At 38.0% G+C, this 19,130-nt stretch overlaps 1 protein-coding gene across 2 annotated transcripts in view; it reads right to left on the bottom strand.

The window, feature by feature from the left end:
- Positions 1 to 19,130, bottom strand: part of LOC117406862 (mannosyl-oligosaccharide 1,2-alpha-mannosidase IB) — a 90,328-nt gene that overhangs the window by 17,819 nt on the left and 53,379 nt on the right. For both annotated transcript variants that reach the window (XM_034011221.3, XM_034011222.3), the window contains exons 7-9: positions 13,746 to 13,840; positions 7,811 to 7,934; positions 6,124 to 6,217 (exon numbers count right to left, since the gene is read on the bottom strand). In XM_034011221.3, coding sequence (XP_033867112.1) covers positions 6,124 to 6,217; positions 7,811 to 7,934; positions 13,746 to 13,840 — 313 coding nt within the window. The remainder of the gene's footprint in view (positions 1 to 6,123; positions 6,218 to 7,810; positions 7,935 to 13,745; positions 13,841 to 19,130) is intronic.

Raw genomic sequence — 19,130 nt, 5'->3', positions numbered from 1 at the left:
TAAGACGGTGAGTAGGCTATGTTTTATAAAAACACTGTCAATGTGAAAAGAAATCCAAGTTAAAAAAAGAGCCAAGCCATGAAGAGGAGATGTCAAAAACACAAAAGTTATAAGAACATGTGTGGGGCAAACATGGTCCATATCAAATAGGCACAATTATACAAGCGGGTGGTGGGGCACTTCAAATGGTGCTCCGCAGCGCTTTAAAAATAATAATAATAAATAAAGATAAAGTTTATATTAAGATTGGCGATCTAAATAATCTTGAGTGATCGGGAGGGAAGTTCTTATGCGGGAGTTGAGACGAGAGACTGTAGTAATGCATAGAGAACAATCATTTCACCTCAGCAGTGAAGCCTTTTGTTCTTTGTAAATCTCCAGTGGTTGGAAACTCATGAAGATATACCAATGGCCTTGGTGTGTTGGAGCAGCCGTACACTACACATGTATTTACCATGGCGTCTCTCCTGGGTGTTTACGTGTGTCACTGACAAGGGTTTTGGTGAGGGGTAATGCAGGAAAGCAGCTGGCAGGATGGCGAGCTTGTCCTGGTGTGAAGTCACGCATAAATTAGCTGCAGCTTCGCGGTGGGCTGGACTTTTCATAGAGATGTCAACTTCAGAGTTGTTTTTTTATACACTTTGCGTTAAAACTACTTGGATACTTTTATTGACCTACCAACAGTACTATACAAGTGAATTCTGAAAAAAAATAAAAATTATGACACCCCAGCTTTAAATGATTCGTTTTTTTATTATTACCTTTATTAGACTATACATAAATCCAACCGTTAAACTCTCTATTTAGCTTATTTTCTTAATAAAATGTTTTTAGAAAATGCTAACAATTCCTGTCCCCATAGAATGAAAAGAGGTTCCCAGCAGGTGCAGTAGTAATGCAGGCACTACATGGAACCATTTACCATTGGCAACATTAATCTTATTGTTATTTAACACTGTATTATTTTAATAATAGTATTATTTTAGTACAGACATGATTGTAGACAGATTTGTCTAAACATTCCAATAATGCTACCAGGCTAAAGGGTATTAGAAGCATTATTATTATCACTATATCTTCAAAATATTTGCTGGCTATACTGAATGTAAGGGTTTGCAAATGAGGACAAGTCATTTTCAAATAGGAAATGAGGCTTGTTCCCTAATTAGTATTCTCATTCATCAAAACTATCTAAGATCAATCAATAACACAGTCTACCAGGAACACATCCTCGCCAAAAACAAAAACCTCCACATCTTTTTATGCATTTCCATGCAATCCTGCTTTTCAATGTTCTGCTACAGTCATTTTCTACGAATGAAAGTGTGAGCAGAGCTAAGGCGGATCTACTCAAATCAAATTAGAAGAGCAAGACCAGTCATCCAGAACCAGCGATCCAAACAGATCAGCCCGAATGCAAGGTACAAGATTCCTGTCCATTGGAGGTAAGTGAACAGGTCCGAGAGAAGACTGATAGCCCCAGTGAATCAATTAGTATGTCTCTTGGGGGAAACTATATTTTGTGTGTAAATTTGACATTTTCTGTTTATTTTGTGGGATCAAAATAGCCCAATGGAGAGTACTGCATTTTAGGAAAAATATTGAGGCCTAAAATCAGTTTTTTTTTTTTTTAATTTAGTAGTCGCCAATTGATTTTACCCTGTTTTTCTCCCATTTGAAATGGCGAATTGTATTTGAGCTCAGCTCACCGCTACCACCCCCACGCTGACGGGAGCGCTGAAGACAAACACATGCTGTCCTCCGAAACGTGTGCAGTCAGCCAACCGTTTTGTTTCACTCTGCAAGCCCACCGTGCAGCCAACCCAGAGCTACAGCGTCGGAAGACAAACCAGCTCTGGGCACCTTACAGGCAAGCCTGCAGGCACCCGGCCAGTCTACAGGGGTCACTGCTGTGCAGTGAGCCGAGGACACCCTGGCCAATTGTGCGCCGCCCCCTAGGAATAAAATCAGTTCTAATGCTTTTAAAATCAGTTCTACTTCTGCAACACTGGAAGCAATTTGCCAAGAAGTTGTTGAGCTAAATCTGCTGTACAAATAATAATAGGGCTGAAAAATACTATGAAGAAAATGTAAAACAAGAGGTTAGTTCAGCGATGGTATCGGTCAGGTTTTGTCATCAGTATGCCCCTGCGAGTTCCCCAATTAGTTTTATGGCACTGTGTGCAGATACAAGACATGCTTATCTATAGCGTTTACTTTTTGTAAATCAATGGGACATTTGTTTCCGAATGCCTCATGGCATGATAACATTGTCCAGATGAACCAGTTCACGGTGCAATACTGTATGATTACCCAGAACCAATTTTAATATTATCTTCAGTATCTGTAAAGCAGGCACCAGGATTATCAATTTACTGTTTGAATATTCTGTACACATTGAAATGCACACAATCACTCTCACCCACGCCTGGCTATTCAAAGAGTTAAGAATTCTTCTTTTGAAATGAATTTTCAGTAGAATTGCTCACATGCTGTTGAGACCTTGTTAATGTGGCTTCCCACTCATAGTAACTGAACTGAATTGTGCTCCACCTCTAGCCTGGGGTGTTATGACTGATTAGTTTAGTAGGATGCTCAGTCTAAAAAGATGCTGACCTCCTGAGTAGTAATGACATTATTATGACTTTCGCTGCTGTGAAACTGAGCGTTATATAAGGTTACATAGATCTGAAAATGATGTGCTCTGTAATTGAAATGATTTTCTTTCTAGGAGTGCTTGGTAAGCGCTAATAGCTATTGATTAAATATCCCTTGGCAATTTTCACCAGCAGAAATCTAATCTTGAATTTCAATAACCCTATTTTCACCCTTTTTTCTTGGGTGAGCCAGAGCCAGATGTAACACTGTCTTTAACAGAGTACTTTTGCTGTTTAATATGAAATACAAGGATCACTGGCTAGGGGTCTAGGATGATTCAGCTAATTTTGGGTTGTGGAGGTATTATAATAAGTATGTATAGTACATTTAGATCAAGAAAACCACAGTAAGGCATGATTAACATATACTCCCCATTCAAATGCTTCAGAGCAAAAGGGGCCAAGGTAGGATTACTGCTTTATAATACATATTTTAATACTGGACATATAATCAGATTATTTGTAAATTCGTTCTGCTTCAAATTAGGAAACTATTCTTGAAAGAGTTTTTTTTAAGCAGCATGAAAATGGATCTAATTCAGGTTCTCCAGAAGTCCATAGATCGAGACTTGGAATCTCCTCCATCCCACTCTGTCCTGCCTGGAGCAAGCTGTTATACCACTTAAAATGCTTGACAAGAATTGAGAACCAAGAGTACAAAACGCAGGATGCGTGAACTGCCTCCTTAATACTTTCATAAACATGACCACAAAGAGCACAGTCACTACTGTTTTTCTTCTTTATACAAGCTTGTTGTACCCTTGTATGCACACGTTGTCACATGCTGGTTTTTATTATGTTATAATGCCTTTGCTACATTCTGCTCAAGCATTAAGGACCAGATTCTGCTTGAAACAGGTGTGTATCCTTTTTCCTCTCTTGAAGGAATACATCAACAAATGACTAAATAAAATAATAACAGAAATTTCACATTTCGTAATTCTTTTCAAATTGGTCATGATCTAGTCTAGTAGCTGAACCCATGTGGTAAAATAATCTCCTGTGTGCACTAGAGGTGCTACAGTGATTTGGGGAATGATGAGCCAGTTTATTTGCAGGCATAACTATGTGATCAGAAATCACATTTTTATATGGACAGTTATGAAAGGTTTGCAATTTTTTTTTTAATAAACTGTATAGCAACATACAGTACCCCACTGCAGTGCATTCTTTAGCCAACAACACAAAGCCATAATGACAGTTATTGGATTTTTACTGCACGTTTCACAGTGCACCATATGATCAAACTAATTGACGCAGATGTTGATGCTGCCAAGCTCAGCATAATAACTGCCCTAAAATGTTTGGTTCTTTAAAACAAAAAGGTTGCTGTCCGCTTCTTTAGGCATATCTTTACCGCTACAAAAAAGTTCAGGCTATTTAATCTGAGTGGTCAAAATTATACTGCTGTATATAGAAGCTTGTAGTCTTTATAGAAAAAAGAAAACACAATTTGTCTTTCAAAGCAATATGAAAAGAAAATGGGTCTAACGTCTGCGATGGCTTTCCACTTAGAGGCTTATAGTAATGATAAATTAGGTAAAAGGGTTATGCAATAAAATGCTACAGGCCATGCTATGTCTAATTTTTTGTATTCATTTTTTTTTTATTTTATTCAGCACTGCATTACTCTCTGAATCTGACACTACTCCATTGAGTGTCTATAATGCTAATTATTACTGATTAGAAAGCTCTTGGCAAGTTTTTTGTGTTTTGTTGCTGGGACGAATCTAATTTAATTTCCATAACCCCTGCTGTTTACAGATAAATTCAAAAGGCCCTTTCTTAGTTTTTTTGAAGTTCATTATCGCTTAATGGTACACCTTAAGGACAGCCAATGTGGAATAATGCTATTTTGCGTATGAAAACCGTTTCATCTTGTCAAATCTCTTTCTTTAAAGCATCAACAGAGATTGATTACTATCTTTAAAATTCATTCTTTATATGTAATTTTGATTTTGCAAAACGAAAAGAGGCAAAGCCCCAAACCATTACAACAGCATCTTAAAAATGCATTAGATATGGCTGTGTAATGGAGTAAAGAAGATAGCTCACTGTCCTTTGCAAATGATCTACATGGGATAAAACTGGATGGTTATTTATTGGTGACAACCAATATTTGTCACATGCTCCAAACAAAGTCAATGAATACATTTGGAACTGTAATAATTCCTAAACTACTAATTTTCAGGGGTGAATTCAATAAAATAATTGTCTTCCTCCAATCATTTAAAAGATTGTTTAATCACGTCATTTATTATCCCCATGACAGACACATTAAAGAAATGAGGAGCAACATGAAGTCCATTAGTGTCAAAAGAAAACAGGCGCTGATGTGAGCTTAGTTGTCTACAGGCCACAGCTTCCATTAAAATAAAGAGTGCACACACTACAGGATTAGAAACCAATCAGCCAGGAACGCCAATTACAATAAGAAATATGACTGGAACAGTAATAAGCTGATTTTCTGAAATCGGAGAGAATAAGAATCACAGGGCTCTTCTGATGTTGTAAAGAGGCCTACTTTAGGTTTATTGTAGGATTCATGCCAAACTAAATAACAAAAATAAAAAAAAATTAAATAATTTAAAACAGGGGCAACAGCCAGTATTTTGTTATCTCTCAATAGCATTTTGTTGTTATTATTATTATAATTATTATTATTATTGTGTTTACATTTTGTTTCTGCAGTCTACCCTTTCTCAACTCTTATCCTGACACCACAATGTAGAATTACTCCCTATCCCGAAAGCTTTATATGCAGTAAACTGAGTTTAAAACTTCAGCTTCACCACACCCCCCGTTACTCGCTCGCTGCACAAGTGAAACAGAAAATAAATATATATGTCTTAATTTTTTGCCATCACCTTCCTTTCGTCCCATTATTTTCACCATTTTCTGCAATGTGAACTGCAGAACTGCACCATAACTGTTTAATGCACAGTACTTGTTTGTGGACCAATGAAATAGCAATTTGCCAAGACAGGCGTCTACAAGCACCAATGGGGTACGTAATGTAAAAACAACCGCCTTAATGAAACTGTGCCTTATTTTTTCAGTTTTTTTTGTTTTTGTTTTATGTAGAAATAAATAAATAAATAAATAAATAAATAAATAAATAAATAAATAAAAACCTCACCAACTGTCACAAATGTGTTAGGGCTTAAAAGATAATAAATAAATAAATAAATAAATAAATAAATAAATAAATAATAATTTCCCCCTAGATCTGCATTGATCAGATCAATGGCCACGGGGGGCAGTAAAAGCGGAAAACCACCAATCAGCAGAGATTTTTCATCTCTGGATATTAGTTTAGTGCAGTTCAAAAGTAAGGTAACCTTATTCTACAAAGCCCTTCTAGAATTGTTTTATTTTTCAAACTGGCAATCATGTTGTCACAAGGGAGTCGAAAAGATTATTAAAATACTCACAAGGGAGTTGAAAAGATTATTAAAATACTCACGTTGCCCCCAGCGCCCTGTTCTTGGGTTCAGGTAATTTGGATATAGACCGTTGGGCCTGTCCATTTTCTGCAGCTGTTTTCGAATGTGCATGACCTAATTGGCATTAAAGGAAATGAACATCAATTAGGGTGCTAACTGGCAATGTATTATCAGAATTAGCCGGGCAAAATGTTACACAGCTGTAGGCTCTTCACAGATGTTATATTGTTATTGAGCAGCTACTAGTAATTATGTGGTGACTCCATTTCACAGTTTCCCCAATCCTGCCAGTTACTGCAGTGATAGATCTGTATGTATTTGACCAGTCGGCACTAAATTGCACGAAAAAGAACACAATCAAACTCTGCTTCTGGGCTAATCTATTACATTTCCTAGTCACAGTCAATGCCTACAGGAATTTGGTTCTGTATGTAGTCTGAAAGTAGGGCACAATTTATTTTTACCTTTTAGTATAAACAAACAAATCACCAGTATGACCTTATCATGTGTCATTTATTGAAGGTTTCTTTTAGTATTTCTAAAAAATAAGCACTGTTGAGTGTTTAATATTTATGAATTATTTGTCATGAGAATAACCTAAAAAACACATCTTTGTTTAGCTACTGCACTGTTCTGGAGTGTTGAACAAAGCACTGACAAAGCTCTACGTCTTGCGTGAGTCGTCCTAAAGTTGGGTGAGTTTACACTGCTTTTCAGATGGACCTAAGCTGGCACTGTGCGTTTACACTGCAGAAAAAAGACCTGAGACGGCCCAAAGCCATCCTAAAAACGGCCAGTGTAAACGGGTGTGAAGTGGGTAAATGTGTGCTGGAAACTCACATCTGTTCAGAACTTAGCTGTACAGTAATAGTGACTGTTTGAAATTAGGCCTTGCTGTGAGACACGGCTCACTGGGCAGATAAGCACAACAGAATTTTTTCATTATTTGGAGTTGCTGATTTAAATTACTTTATGATATTAAATATTTTAGCAAATAGGTAGCAAATAAACCTTTTGATATTGTTAATTTGACATACTGCTGGGAACGATATTCCAAGTGCTCCTGTACCATAAAACTACCTTTGTTGTCTACCCTTCTCCCCCTGGGAGCTCCCATTCACGGAATAGTCTGGACTTTAATAGTCTGGACTCATATGGAGCGCCTTTACTGGATGAGCCACTAGGGAGTCCCCGTATTTGCTATATTTGAGAAGATTATACAATATTATTCTCAACATAATATATCTCTATCCAAGAGTCCAGTTAAGTAAATCAAAGACATAAACACTGTTTTTTGTTGCTTTCAGTGCCTTCAATATTCATTTCTTCTTGACCTTTGCTAAATAGAAATATGGTAGAAGCAATTGATTTTATGCCTTTAAGCATCTGTTACTATGACAGCAGTTATGCAGAAATGTAAACCAGTTCAGAGAATTCTTATTGCTGTGTTTTTTCTTTTCTTTTTTTGTTTATTTTTTAATAATGTAACACCATTAGCCTTTACCGGAGGTATTTTATTTCTTGACTGTGACTGAATAAGTTCTTAGTTCTTCTTAGTACAAACTTTGGAATAACAGATATACTATGCCTTGTATGTGCATTAGTGACCACTGAAAAACAAAGGGACAGTCCTGGATAACTGCAATACAAATAAATACATATTTTTTTCTTGGCAAAACACATTAGAAATGTAAATATTTCACTCACTTTATTGTAGTAGGCAGGGTTTCCCGTTAGGTAGCTCATGTGAACAAACTCCATGTGCAGAGTGCCAAATTCAGACAGGATACTACTGCCTGCAGAAGCCCAGCCCCAGTTGCGCCCAACACCACTGCGAAGAGGAGGGAGACAATTATTCCAGCTGCAAACAGGAGACCAGCACCAGCTTGACACTTTTCACTTATACTGTACACAATGATGGCTTCCAATTTTTGTTTTTATCTGCAGGGTACAGTAGCAAGCAGACCTATGGTCATTTCTTGAATAAATTCATCTTTCACTGTTACTGTAGCAGTGCGTTTCATTTTAAAATATAGGGAATGCATTACATGTGATGGGACTATGGAAATGTAATTCACCACAACAGCCATAGCAGTTACAATATATCAGCCAAACCAAATGAAACACTGCTAAAGAGTAGCATGACATTGCTCCAAAATGAAAAACAATGTCATGGTTACCAAAACATCTTGAACACTGTCTTACAAAACAGTTACACAGCGATACTGCTGAAACTGGTATTACTTTATTATTACTACATTTCTTACCACTGAGTGTTTTATAGTTATGGATGACTTTTTAAAAGCCATTTGTTTCTTTAAAGTACAGTACATGTACCCCCCCCCCCTCATCTCCAAGAATGAAGGGGACAAAAAGCTTAGTTCAGTCACTTAGGTGGCTTGCTTTAATAATGCAGATTTAAAAGCAGCATCTTTCCAACCGGATTCCTACAACATTTCCCTGAGATGCTCTCTGAGGTCAATGCATAGTCAATTAAAGCCAACCCTTTTTCAGTAGCAGTCAATTTACTTTAATAGAAAGTGAAAATATCAGCCATCTTCTAGCTTACCTGTCTCTACCTAACAAATCTGATAAAAGGTCTCTCTCTCTCTTTTCCCCTATTAGTCTTCTCATGTACAAGGCCTAAACAAGCCTCCTCACATTCAAGGTAATCCATTTTATACATAAAAAAGCACTTTGAAATATCTTTCTGCATCTTGTTTACATAGTTTACAGTGGTGTGCAGCAATTTTTGAAAAACACTTCTTGTCCAAGGGATAAAATGCTAGAAAGATCTACTTGTCCTCTTTAAAAATCTACATGCCCCCTCGCCTTCACACAAAAAATACACAAAAACAGAGGTTTTATTTACACTGAACACAAATCAATCAATTTGTGATTAACAGGGGCAGATCTAGCCTTGTAGCTTGCCTGGTTCACTAAATTCTTCAAGATACACAAAAGGTACCCTGCAACATTCTTTCCCTGCACTACTCTCACTGAAAAATAATACATAAATGAATTGATACATAAAACACATTGCCATGAGATTTGCAATCTGTGTTTTATTTTAAAATAATAAAATATTGTACAGATAATCTCATATATAAGCATTTTATTTATATCATTATTAACATATTTGTCAATCTTCATGTTTTAATAGTTTCACAAAATCGATGGATTGTGCATGTCCAATAACTAACTAATATCGCTTCTGTTCAAACTTACAAAAAAATGTGGTTAGCAACACTAAAATCGAAAGAAAAAAAGTAATTCCATTTTTTTCTCTTCATAAGAGAAACAAAACAAAAACCTAGACATATTGTTACAGATACCACACCATTGCCTACAACCATAGCCATGTACTTTTCATTTAAGTTGGTATCCATACGCTTGTGGGACACCGAACCTCCTACGGCAGAGAAAGCAGTCATAGTGTTTTTTTTCTGGGACACTTCAATTAGGTTTTATGGTTTTAACTGAAATAGATGAACACTTCTACTGATTTTGTTAGATTTGTATAAATGACACTCGAATAATTGCAATTATGTACTGCATATCAAAAATATACCGTTGGCTTCAGGCAGCACAGGGTCATAAAGACTTACAAATGCAAATGCAATCTTACAAGTGGAAAGTCAGAACAGCAGCTCTGGTTTAAGAGGACAGAATGATTGTGATTACATGAAAGATACTTGAATGGGGCTGTCTTAGTTTGATCTGAAGAGCGCTTCTTCATAATAGAGCCAGCACTGTTGTCAAATGCCTTATACTAGATATGAAGTCTTTTGCTGTGAATACAAATCACAGAAAAACTGACAATGAAGGAGCAAAATAATTGCAGCATGGTCCCAAATGGAATCAAGAAGTGGAATCAAGTGGAGCTCTACAATCTGTGATTGCTTCCACCAGCCGAGGCCAATGATTGCACATTCCCAAAGCGAGATTACTATAAATAGGATATTGCAGTGCGCTGTGCACTTTTGGCAAAATAATAACCCAGTAAATGCCAAACACATTATTACTGGTTATTATTCACCGCAACCTGGTTGTATGAGGTTTAATAATCCACTTATTCCGCACCCAGTCCTGTTGTTATTGCTAACTTATTGTTATTAAATTGATCAAGTGCAAGCAATCATCAGACCCATGCTGAATCTCTTCTGAACTAGTTGATATTAATGGGTTTGCATCCATGGTTCAATGCCTATCTTGGCCTTATGGACTTCACTTGATTAGATAACTCCTGTAGAAAGACAGCTTACCTAGAACAGGTTTAGGTAGTTCAGAACATAGAACAGAACATAAATCTAATATTTATCTGTGAGCTTCCAGTCTGCTTTCATTTAATCTGGTCTTAAAATTGTGGTTTGAATAATAATAAACTGGTTAATACAGGGGCTGGATAATCAGTCCACTATCAAAGTAATCAGATGTGAAACTGACATGCAACAAATTCAGCTTTGAAACACTTTAGAATACATGTCAGGGATGTCATTAGCAAAACCATTCAAATCAGTCAAGTGAAGTACAGACCCTTTAAATAAAAGGTTACAGTTTGTGATTTTTTTTATTTAAAATTTACCTAAACATTAATTTCTCCTTTAAGATGGATGAACAACTAATCAAGTAAACATTCTTTTTTGGGATTAAATTCCTCTTGTGGATTATCCTGCCCACCGCTCTTTGTCTAGCCTGGAATACATTACAGTCTGCCCTCCACAGAGACAGCTCAGATAACTTCTCTAAAACAATTAGGTTGTCCGGTAAACCTGAGCAGTTAATGGGGGCAAGGTACTGTATTAACAACCTATTACCAGTTCAGAAGGAAACAGAGATGCTTTGATATGCTTTAACCCTCTACTCTCATCAGCCATATCCTCAGTTTTAAAGCCATTCTAAAAAGGGGTTAAGTCATTGTTTGCATGTTTTACCCAATTCAAACCCCTTTCACATAATTTAGTGAGTAAATATATGCCTTCTATAAATTTAAAGCCCCACAACTGCAGCATCACCCCCAATGTTATCTGTTTTCTAGCAATGCAGTACAACTGGATGGGACGTTTGGTTTCATTATAACCCAATAAATGGCTTTGTGCAATAGTGACTTATAAACATTATGATTTCCATTACATGAGAGTAGATGTTAAAACTTCATGCTGATTTGAACTTGGCTCTCGCCAAGATAAGCACCAACTAAGACGCAGCTTTACAGTAAACTAATGTGATCCATCTGCGTCTCCATCCATTTGCGATTCCTTCCATCTGATGATGTAGATATCCTTCTGCCTAGTGTTGATGGCTGAAGTATAATGCTGGCTCCCCAGCGCATCAGCACACACAATGGCTGCGATGCTGCCTCCAGGGATCAACCACTGTGCGGTCGCCCCAGCGCATCATCATGACAACCGTATGGATTGAGCTAAGTACGGTACATCTCTGGGTTCTTCAATTGGGCACCTTCCATCCTCGGTGTTTCGTCGACTAGCCCGCGACACTTCAAGAGGGCTCGACGGTGATTCTGGCGTCCCGGCATCACCCCCATCCGTCCCCCACTCAACTCACTTACCTACCCGTACATCAGCGTTTCTTTCTTTCTATTGTGCTTGACATCCCCAACTCAACCACAGCCAGTTGTTGCTCCTCTCTGCTGCTTCAAATAAGTTCTTCACTGTGCGACACAACAAACCCGGACTCTCCAGCCTCACTGTTCTGCTTCAGCGGCTAGTTGAGCGAATCCTCCCATGGCACTGTTAACGCTACCAAGTGAATAAGGCGTGCTGATCCAGACCACAAGACAATATCTGGTCAACCATTAGTGGTGGCAATCTCAGGTGGAAAAATAAGCCGTTGACCAACATCTGCCAGCATTTTCCAGTCTCTAACAGCTTCCAGTTGTCCTGGGTGAGGCTTGGTTTTAACACCTTTTCTTGGCAGTTGCTCTCCTGGGTGGAGGAATGTTGTCTTTTGTGTGTAATGTTTTCATGGAACTGGTGGCAACTTATTGGTCATATTACTCTTGTCTTCCAATGCTAAGGTCAAACATCGCAGCACCTGGTAATCGCAGTAAACCGTCCTTGGCTAAGACCCACCTTACATCTTGTGCCTTAACGTTGCAGGTGATGAACACAAAGGACATGAGGGATCCTCTCCTACCCAGAGGTTTAGGTTCTGTGGTGATGGGAGAACATCATATGTTGATCTGATGAGGAAACTGATCCTGCTCTGTTCCACTGCCCATAGGTCTTGCCAGACGATCTTGCATTGTTCCACATTGTCCCATCTCATCCATTCTCCCTGCTTGGTCTGGGAAACTCAGTTTACACTTGCCACTTTTAGGACAGCATTGAGACTGCTCGACTCTAAGGACAGCTTGTAGTGTAAACCGAGCAGTCCTACACTGAGCTGTCATAAATGTAGCCTACTTTAGACCAGGCTCAGAGCCACGTTAGCTCTCTTTCTTGCTTTACTGTGAATGCATTTGTCCCTGAGTCGGCTCATGCAGAGGCATGTTGTGAGGAATGCCCCCAGTGTCAGTGTAACTCAACTGCCTCCTTGTGAACAGGACGCATAAACACACTCAACTGAAACAGCGCACAAGTAAATGGATAACATTTGGGTTACAATTTGCTAATTAAAACCTTTTTGCATATACAAAACATGATATCTGACATGTAAACTGTTTGCGATGATCTAGTCAGTCAGTGGGAGATTAAACAAATGACCCAACCCCTACATATAGGTGGCCTACTTTTTTGTTTGTTTGCTTATTGTTGATTTCCACCCTCTATTCCCACCCATCCCCTTCAAGGACTCCCTCCTCTATCGCTGATTCACACACTTCCCTGCATCAGCCAGACTTACCCCAAAGGATCTCTTTATCATTGAAAACTTAGACAATGACAAAGCTAACCTTCAAAGGCTAAGCGCAGTTTATTTTAAATTTATAACTTATTTTTTATACTGCACCACAGGAGAAAGGATGTACCAGGGGATTCGATCAATGATTTTTAAAACACCAATATCTGGCCTAAAGTGTATTAAGGGCATTACATATACAGTATATATTCCTGCCTGGCTTTTTTTTTAACCACTCTACTATATTGCTTTTCTAACCTGACTGGTTTAAAAACTAGATAGAAAGCAAAGGCTTTCTTATGCATGCTAGTGTAACAAACCTACACAGTATACATAAGCCCACCTATTTATTTTTCTGGATATAGCCACCAGGCTCAAAAACATGAAACTGCAGCTACCTGAATAGCAAATCCACAAAGCCCCCCCACAAAAAAACAAAAAAACAAACAGACACATCCCAAGTCTGTTGGTATGTAACACAAAAAGACTGAAAAAGTGCACACTTACGAAAATTCTTTTTTTTTCTGTTAAACTTTCTGTTGACTCTTATCTATGTCATAACAGGGAGAAAACCTTGAGACAACGTGCATTCTTACATCGCTCTGCAGAACTGAACAGCCTGATTAGCTTCTCAGAGCCACCTGACATTGGGATGCAACAGCTGAATGTACCCTTGAAGATGTCAGCTGTGCATGAGTTTGATACACACAATGTACTATTTGTAGTGCACATCTCATTAAGTCCTGTGGGGGCACACAATCAACTCAATGATGGAAATCCTCACCTTTTTAAATTTACCATCGCCCAGGGTATACCAGTCGGGGTGTTAAATGCAGGCAGCAGCTTTTCTGCCAGCTGGGCAGCTTTGATCTTGAAAACCTGAAAAAGAAAACACACACACACACACACACACACACAGACAGGGTCTTAGAATAAACAGGTTTAATAAGACTAGATAGGCCCTTATTATTATTTAATACATATATGTGGCTCTTCATTCACTGCAGGAAAATAAAAGAAAAACTAATTTACTGCCAGTATCCTCAGCCTTAAGCAATGCTTTAGAAGCACAGTGGCTGGAATAAACTTTGAATTGTGGCAAATTCGACTTCAAACCGGGTAAGCTAACTGTACATTTTGTTTTGCTAATCAATCACAATCTTTACCAGTTTTTCTTAAAGCTGCTAGAAGAACAGCAGTGTTATGATTAATTAATCAATTTTATTGGCTATTCTGGAGGCTGCAAATGCAATGGTGCACCAGAAAGCTGGATGGAAAAACCTGTTATTCACACCTACCAAGAGCAAGAAAGATTTATCAATGTAGGAAAACCAGGCTACATTGAATTAGAAAACGGAAACACACATTTGAGAAAAAATACTAGCCAACAAAAAGTATGAAAAGTGTGTTGAACAAATCACAAAACCAACAGAACATGTTCTATGTCTTGCAGGTTTCATTTGTATTCACCGCACAATGCTATAGTATGTTTCCTTTCACATAGTGTCCCTTTTTAAAGAAGCAGTAGGAAATTACACACTGGGCCTCAGTTGGGTTTGACTTTGTTATGTAAACCAGTTCATATGGTGTTAAATCATTAGAGACAGTGAAATATACAGCATGATTTGAAACATGATGATTCTATTCAATTGATACTACTAATGTACCTTTATTAATGTCCCTATCAAAATGTTACCATAGGCAAAGACTTTTTTTATTTTTTTTTTAAAAAAACAGAATCTTCAAATAGGTATGTAAATTAGCACAGTAATGGTACCAGCTACAATTTTCCATTTCAAACTTCAGAGCTGCAGAAATAAATCCTATTATTACACACAATGTGGAAATAATAAAATGTATCCCGCGGGTCACCTGAATGCATAAGCGGAAAATAGGGTTATAGAGACTCACAAGCAATTTAAAAAAAACAAAAAACATAAATGAATTCAAGTACAGCATATCACAGTCTAAGCAACAAATATGAAAGTAAATAAATGGATTGCAAGGTAATCATGGGAGTTCCAGTGCATTCATTACTGTCATCAAATCTACATCTAGGAGTCTGTCTTTTTACACTGGGAGTTTGCCCCGTGTAGGACTGGGGATGGATTTTCTAAGTGACGGAGGACATTGTAGTTCAATTATTTATAATTACCCTTGATGATCTTCAGAATTTATAATTGAACTGTGATGTTGTCACCGCAGGAGGAACATATTTTGTTTGTTGATATGCTGGATTATGTTCTGGAGTAGCAGATTAATGCTGAGGATGTGCAGGTGCAGTTTTATTATTAAGAAGGTTAGCACACAGGCCACAACTACTGAGCTAGTGACAGAGAGTAGATGCCGACACTCTCAGAAATGAATCTACTAAAGGACATTTCACATATATATATATATATATATATATATATATATATATATATATATATATATATATATATATAAAAAAATACCATCATGATGTTATCACATATTCCTTAACACACACCAGACCAAGAATAAGAACTACCATGGGAATGCATGCAAAATAAATCTAAGCATTCATCTTAGCTTTGATAAATGCATGCCAGCATACATTTAAACTGCTTCATTAGAAATAAAAAAAACAGAATCCTCCTCCATCTACCGAGACTTGTTATTACAGGGCCATAACCTACAGTAATGCTTCACTTGCTTTATCGCAGGCTAACAGGGCCGAGTCAGTCCGGAAAGATTGCAGAAATGGGTTTTATATTAAAATACCCAATCAATCAGCTGCTGCAACAATGTTAAACATAACTTTAGCATCCAAATTATCCAGTATATATATATATATATAATATTATCCAGCTTTAGCTCAGGGTTCTGTATTACAGTCAGGAGTATAATACAGTAGGCAACATTTCTCCTCATTTAGGATGTTTTCTCCCATCAGTAGGGGTAACTGGTAACCAAGACGATTCACAAATCACTGACAACATACTGATTAAATTTAACAATAATACTGGGATAAACAAGCATAAAGTCACATTGAGCAATAAAGCCTCTATATCTCCCTGCCTTCCTCAGCCTTATCCCAATTGTTTGTTGTGGCAGCAGATACTGTATGACTGCAACTTTGTTGTGTGCGGTAAAGGGGTTTTATTACAAGTACTGAAGGGTTGCAGCCTTAACTACACTACAGCAGGGGTTCCCAAACTGTGGTCCGCAGCCCAAAGGTGGGCCACGACACAGTTCTGGGTGGGCCGCGGAAGCATGACATTCTATGTATTTTTTTCTATTAATAGTGAAAAGCAGTCGCCGGCGGCAGCTATAACTGCAGAAAAATCCAGTGTAACGACAGTATTGGCAGACTGTCAATCAAAGCAGAAATGTAGGCGGGATATATAGAGCAAGAGCTCTGACAATAGGCCAGTGTTAAGGTCATATGATCACTCTGCTGGCAGATGTTAGCAGTGTGTTTTAGTAAAATTACAATATGTCGAATCCGCAAACAAAGAATACATTTTGCAAAGTATAAAGAACAAAAACGGCAGCTGCAGGAGTTTGAATGCATTTGTACCGTGGGCTCAGTTTTGAGGTGAAGGAATGGGTTTTTTTTTGTTTTGAAGAAACATATTCATACTAACTTTTGTACTTGATAACATTCATTTAAAAATTAAATTGATGCCTATGATGAATACATTTGTGGGACTAATTAGCTATTAACATTTAAAATATTGAGTATTTTGATGTATGTTTCAATATTAACTAAATCAAGTTATTAATCAAACTGATACATCTTGTTACATACCAGTAATTGATTTATTAAAATGTTTGGATATACTGTTATTTTATTGATTACTGGCTTGTTCACAGTTGTCTTAAAATAATGGTAAAATATTTTTTGTTGAAAAATAATAAATAAAAAAAGGTTTTTGACGGATTCAAATTTCGCTGCAGATGGATGACTTATTTTCATATATTTTTTTTGGTTAAGTTACAGTGTTCAGAAATTAGGATCAAGAGTTATGTTCTTGTGCACGTTGTACTGGTTTTACTCAAAAGTGATTCCTGTTCAGGTATTTATGAATCGGAATAATAAGAGACATGCACTTCTTTCTTGTTTGATGACCAAGAAAAATAACTGCATTTCTAAAATTTTCAATTATACAAAGGTCCTTAATTTAATGATAAAAACATCTGTTTAGTTTTTGCAATTTATTTTAATTACCTAAATTCAAGTGTTTAAAAACTCAGTGCATATTCTATGTGATTTCACAATATTTATTCAAAGGAATAAAGTTTGGTTTATTTATTATGTTACAGGTTTAAACATATAAAATGTTTTTTATATAGTCTGGACGTCGCGAGTTAGAGTCCAAAGTATTCCTTTGCCGACCGAGGACGGGAGCTTCCAGGGGGCGGCGCTCAATTGGCCAAGCATCGCCCGGGGGACGGAGGGTTAGGTCGGCTAGGGTGTCCTCGGCTCACCGCACACCAGCGACCACTGTAGTCTGGCCAGGCACCTGCGGGCTTGCCTGTAAGCTGCCAGAGAGCTGCGTTGTCCTCCGACGCTGTAGCTCTTGGGTGGCTGCATGGCGAGTCCCACTGTGTGAAAAAAAGCGGTCGCGGTGAGCTGAGCATAATAAAATAATTGGCCATTCCAAATTGGGAGAAAATAATAAAAAATAATTGGCAATGACTAAATTTATTTATATATATATATATATATATATATATATATATATATATATATATATATATATATATATACAGTACTGTGCAAAAGTTTTAGGCAGGTGTGAAAAAATGCTGTAAAGTAAGCATGCTTTCAAAAATAGACATGTTAATAGTTTATATTTATCAATTAACAAAATGCAAAGTAAGTGAACAGAAGAAAAATCTACATCAAATCAATATTTGGTGTGACCACCCTTTGCCTTCAAAACAGCATCAATTCTTCGAGGTACACTTGCACACAGTTTTTGAAGGAATGCGGCAAGTAGGCCGGCCCAAACATCTTGGAGAACTAACCACAGTTCTTCTGTGGATTTAGGCAGCCTCAGTTGCTTCTCTCTCTTCATGTAATCCCAGACAGACTCGATGATGTTGAGATCAGGGCTCTGTGGGGGCCATACCATCACTTCCAGGACTCCTTGTTCTTCTTTACGCTGAAGATAGTTCTTAATGACTTTCCCTGCATGTCTGGGGTCGTTGTCATGGTGCAGAATAAATCTGGGGCTAATCAGATGCCTCCCTGATGGTACTGCATGATGGATAAGTATCTGCCTGTACTTCTCAGCATTGAGGAGACCATTAATTCTGACCAAATCCCCAACTCCATTTGCAGAAATGCAGCCCCAAACTTGCAAGGAACCTCCACCATGCTTCACTGTTGCCTGCAGACACTCATTCGTGTACCGCTCTCCAGCCCTTCGGCGAACAAACTGCCTTCTGCTACAGCCAAATATTTCAAATTTTGACTCATCAGTCCAGAGCACCTGCTGCCATTTTCTGCACCCCAGTCCTGTGTTTTCGTGCATAGTTGAGTCGCTTGTCCTTGTTTCCACGTTGGAGGTATGGCTTTTTGGCCGCAAGTCTTCCATGAAGGCCACTTCTGACCAGACTTCTCCAGACAGTAGATGGGTGTACCACGGTCCCATTGTTTTCTGCCAATTCTGAGCTGATGGCACTGCTGGACATCTTCCGATTGCGAAGGGAAGTAAGCATGATGTGTCTTTCATCTGCTGCAGTACGTTTCCTTGGCCGACCACTGCGTCTACGGTCCTCAACATTGCCCGTTTCTTTGTGCTTCTTCAAAAGAGCTTGGACAGCACATCTGGAAACCCCTGTCTGCCTTGAAATTTCTGCCTGGGAGAGACCTTGCTGATGCAGTATAACTACCTTGTGTCTTGTTGCTGTGCTCAGTCTTGCCATGGTGTATGACAGTAAACTGTCTTCAGCAACCTCACCTTGTTAGCTGAGTTTGGCTGTTCCTCACCCAGTTTTATTCCTCCTACACAGCTGTTTCTGTTTCAGTTAATGATTGTGTTTCAACCTACATATTGAATTGATGATCATTAGCACCTGTTTGGTATAATTGTTTAATCATACACCGGACTATATGCCTACAAAATCCCTGACTTTGTGCAAGTGTACCTAGAATGGATGCTGTTTTGAAGGCAAAGAGTGGTCACACCAAATA

This window comes from Acipenser ruthenus, chromosome 8, assembly GCF_902713425.1.
Source record: "Acipenser ruthenus chromosome 8, fAciRut3.2 maternal haplotype, whole genome shotgun sequence".
Classification (NCBI taxonomy): Eukaryota; Metazoa; Chordata; class Actinopteri; order Acipenseriformes; family Acipenseridae; genus Acipenser; species Acipenser ruthenus.
This window is presented reverse-complemented; position numbering and strand designations above follow the sequence as displayed.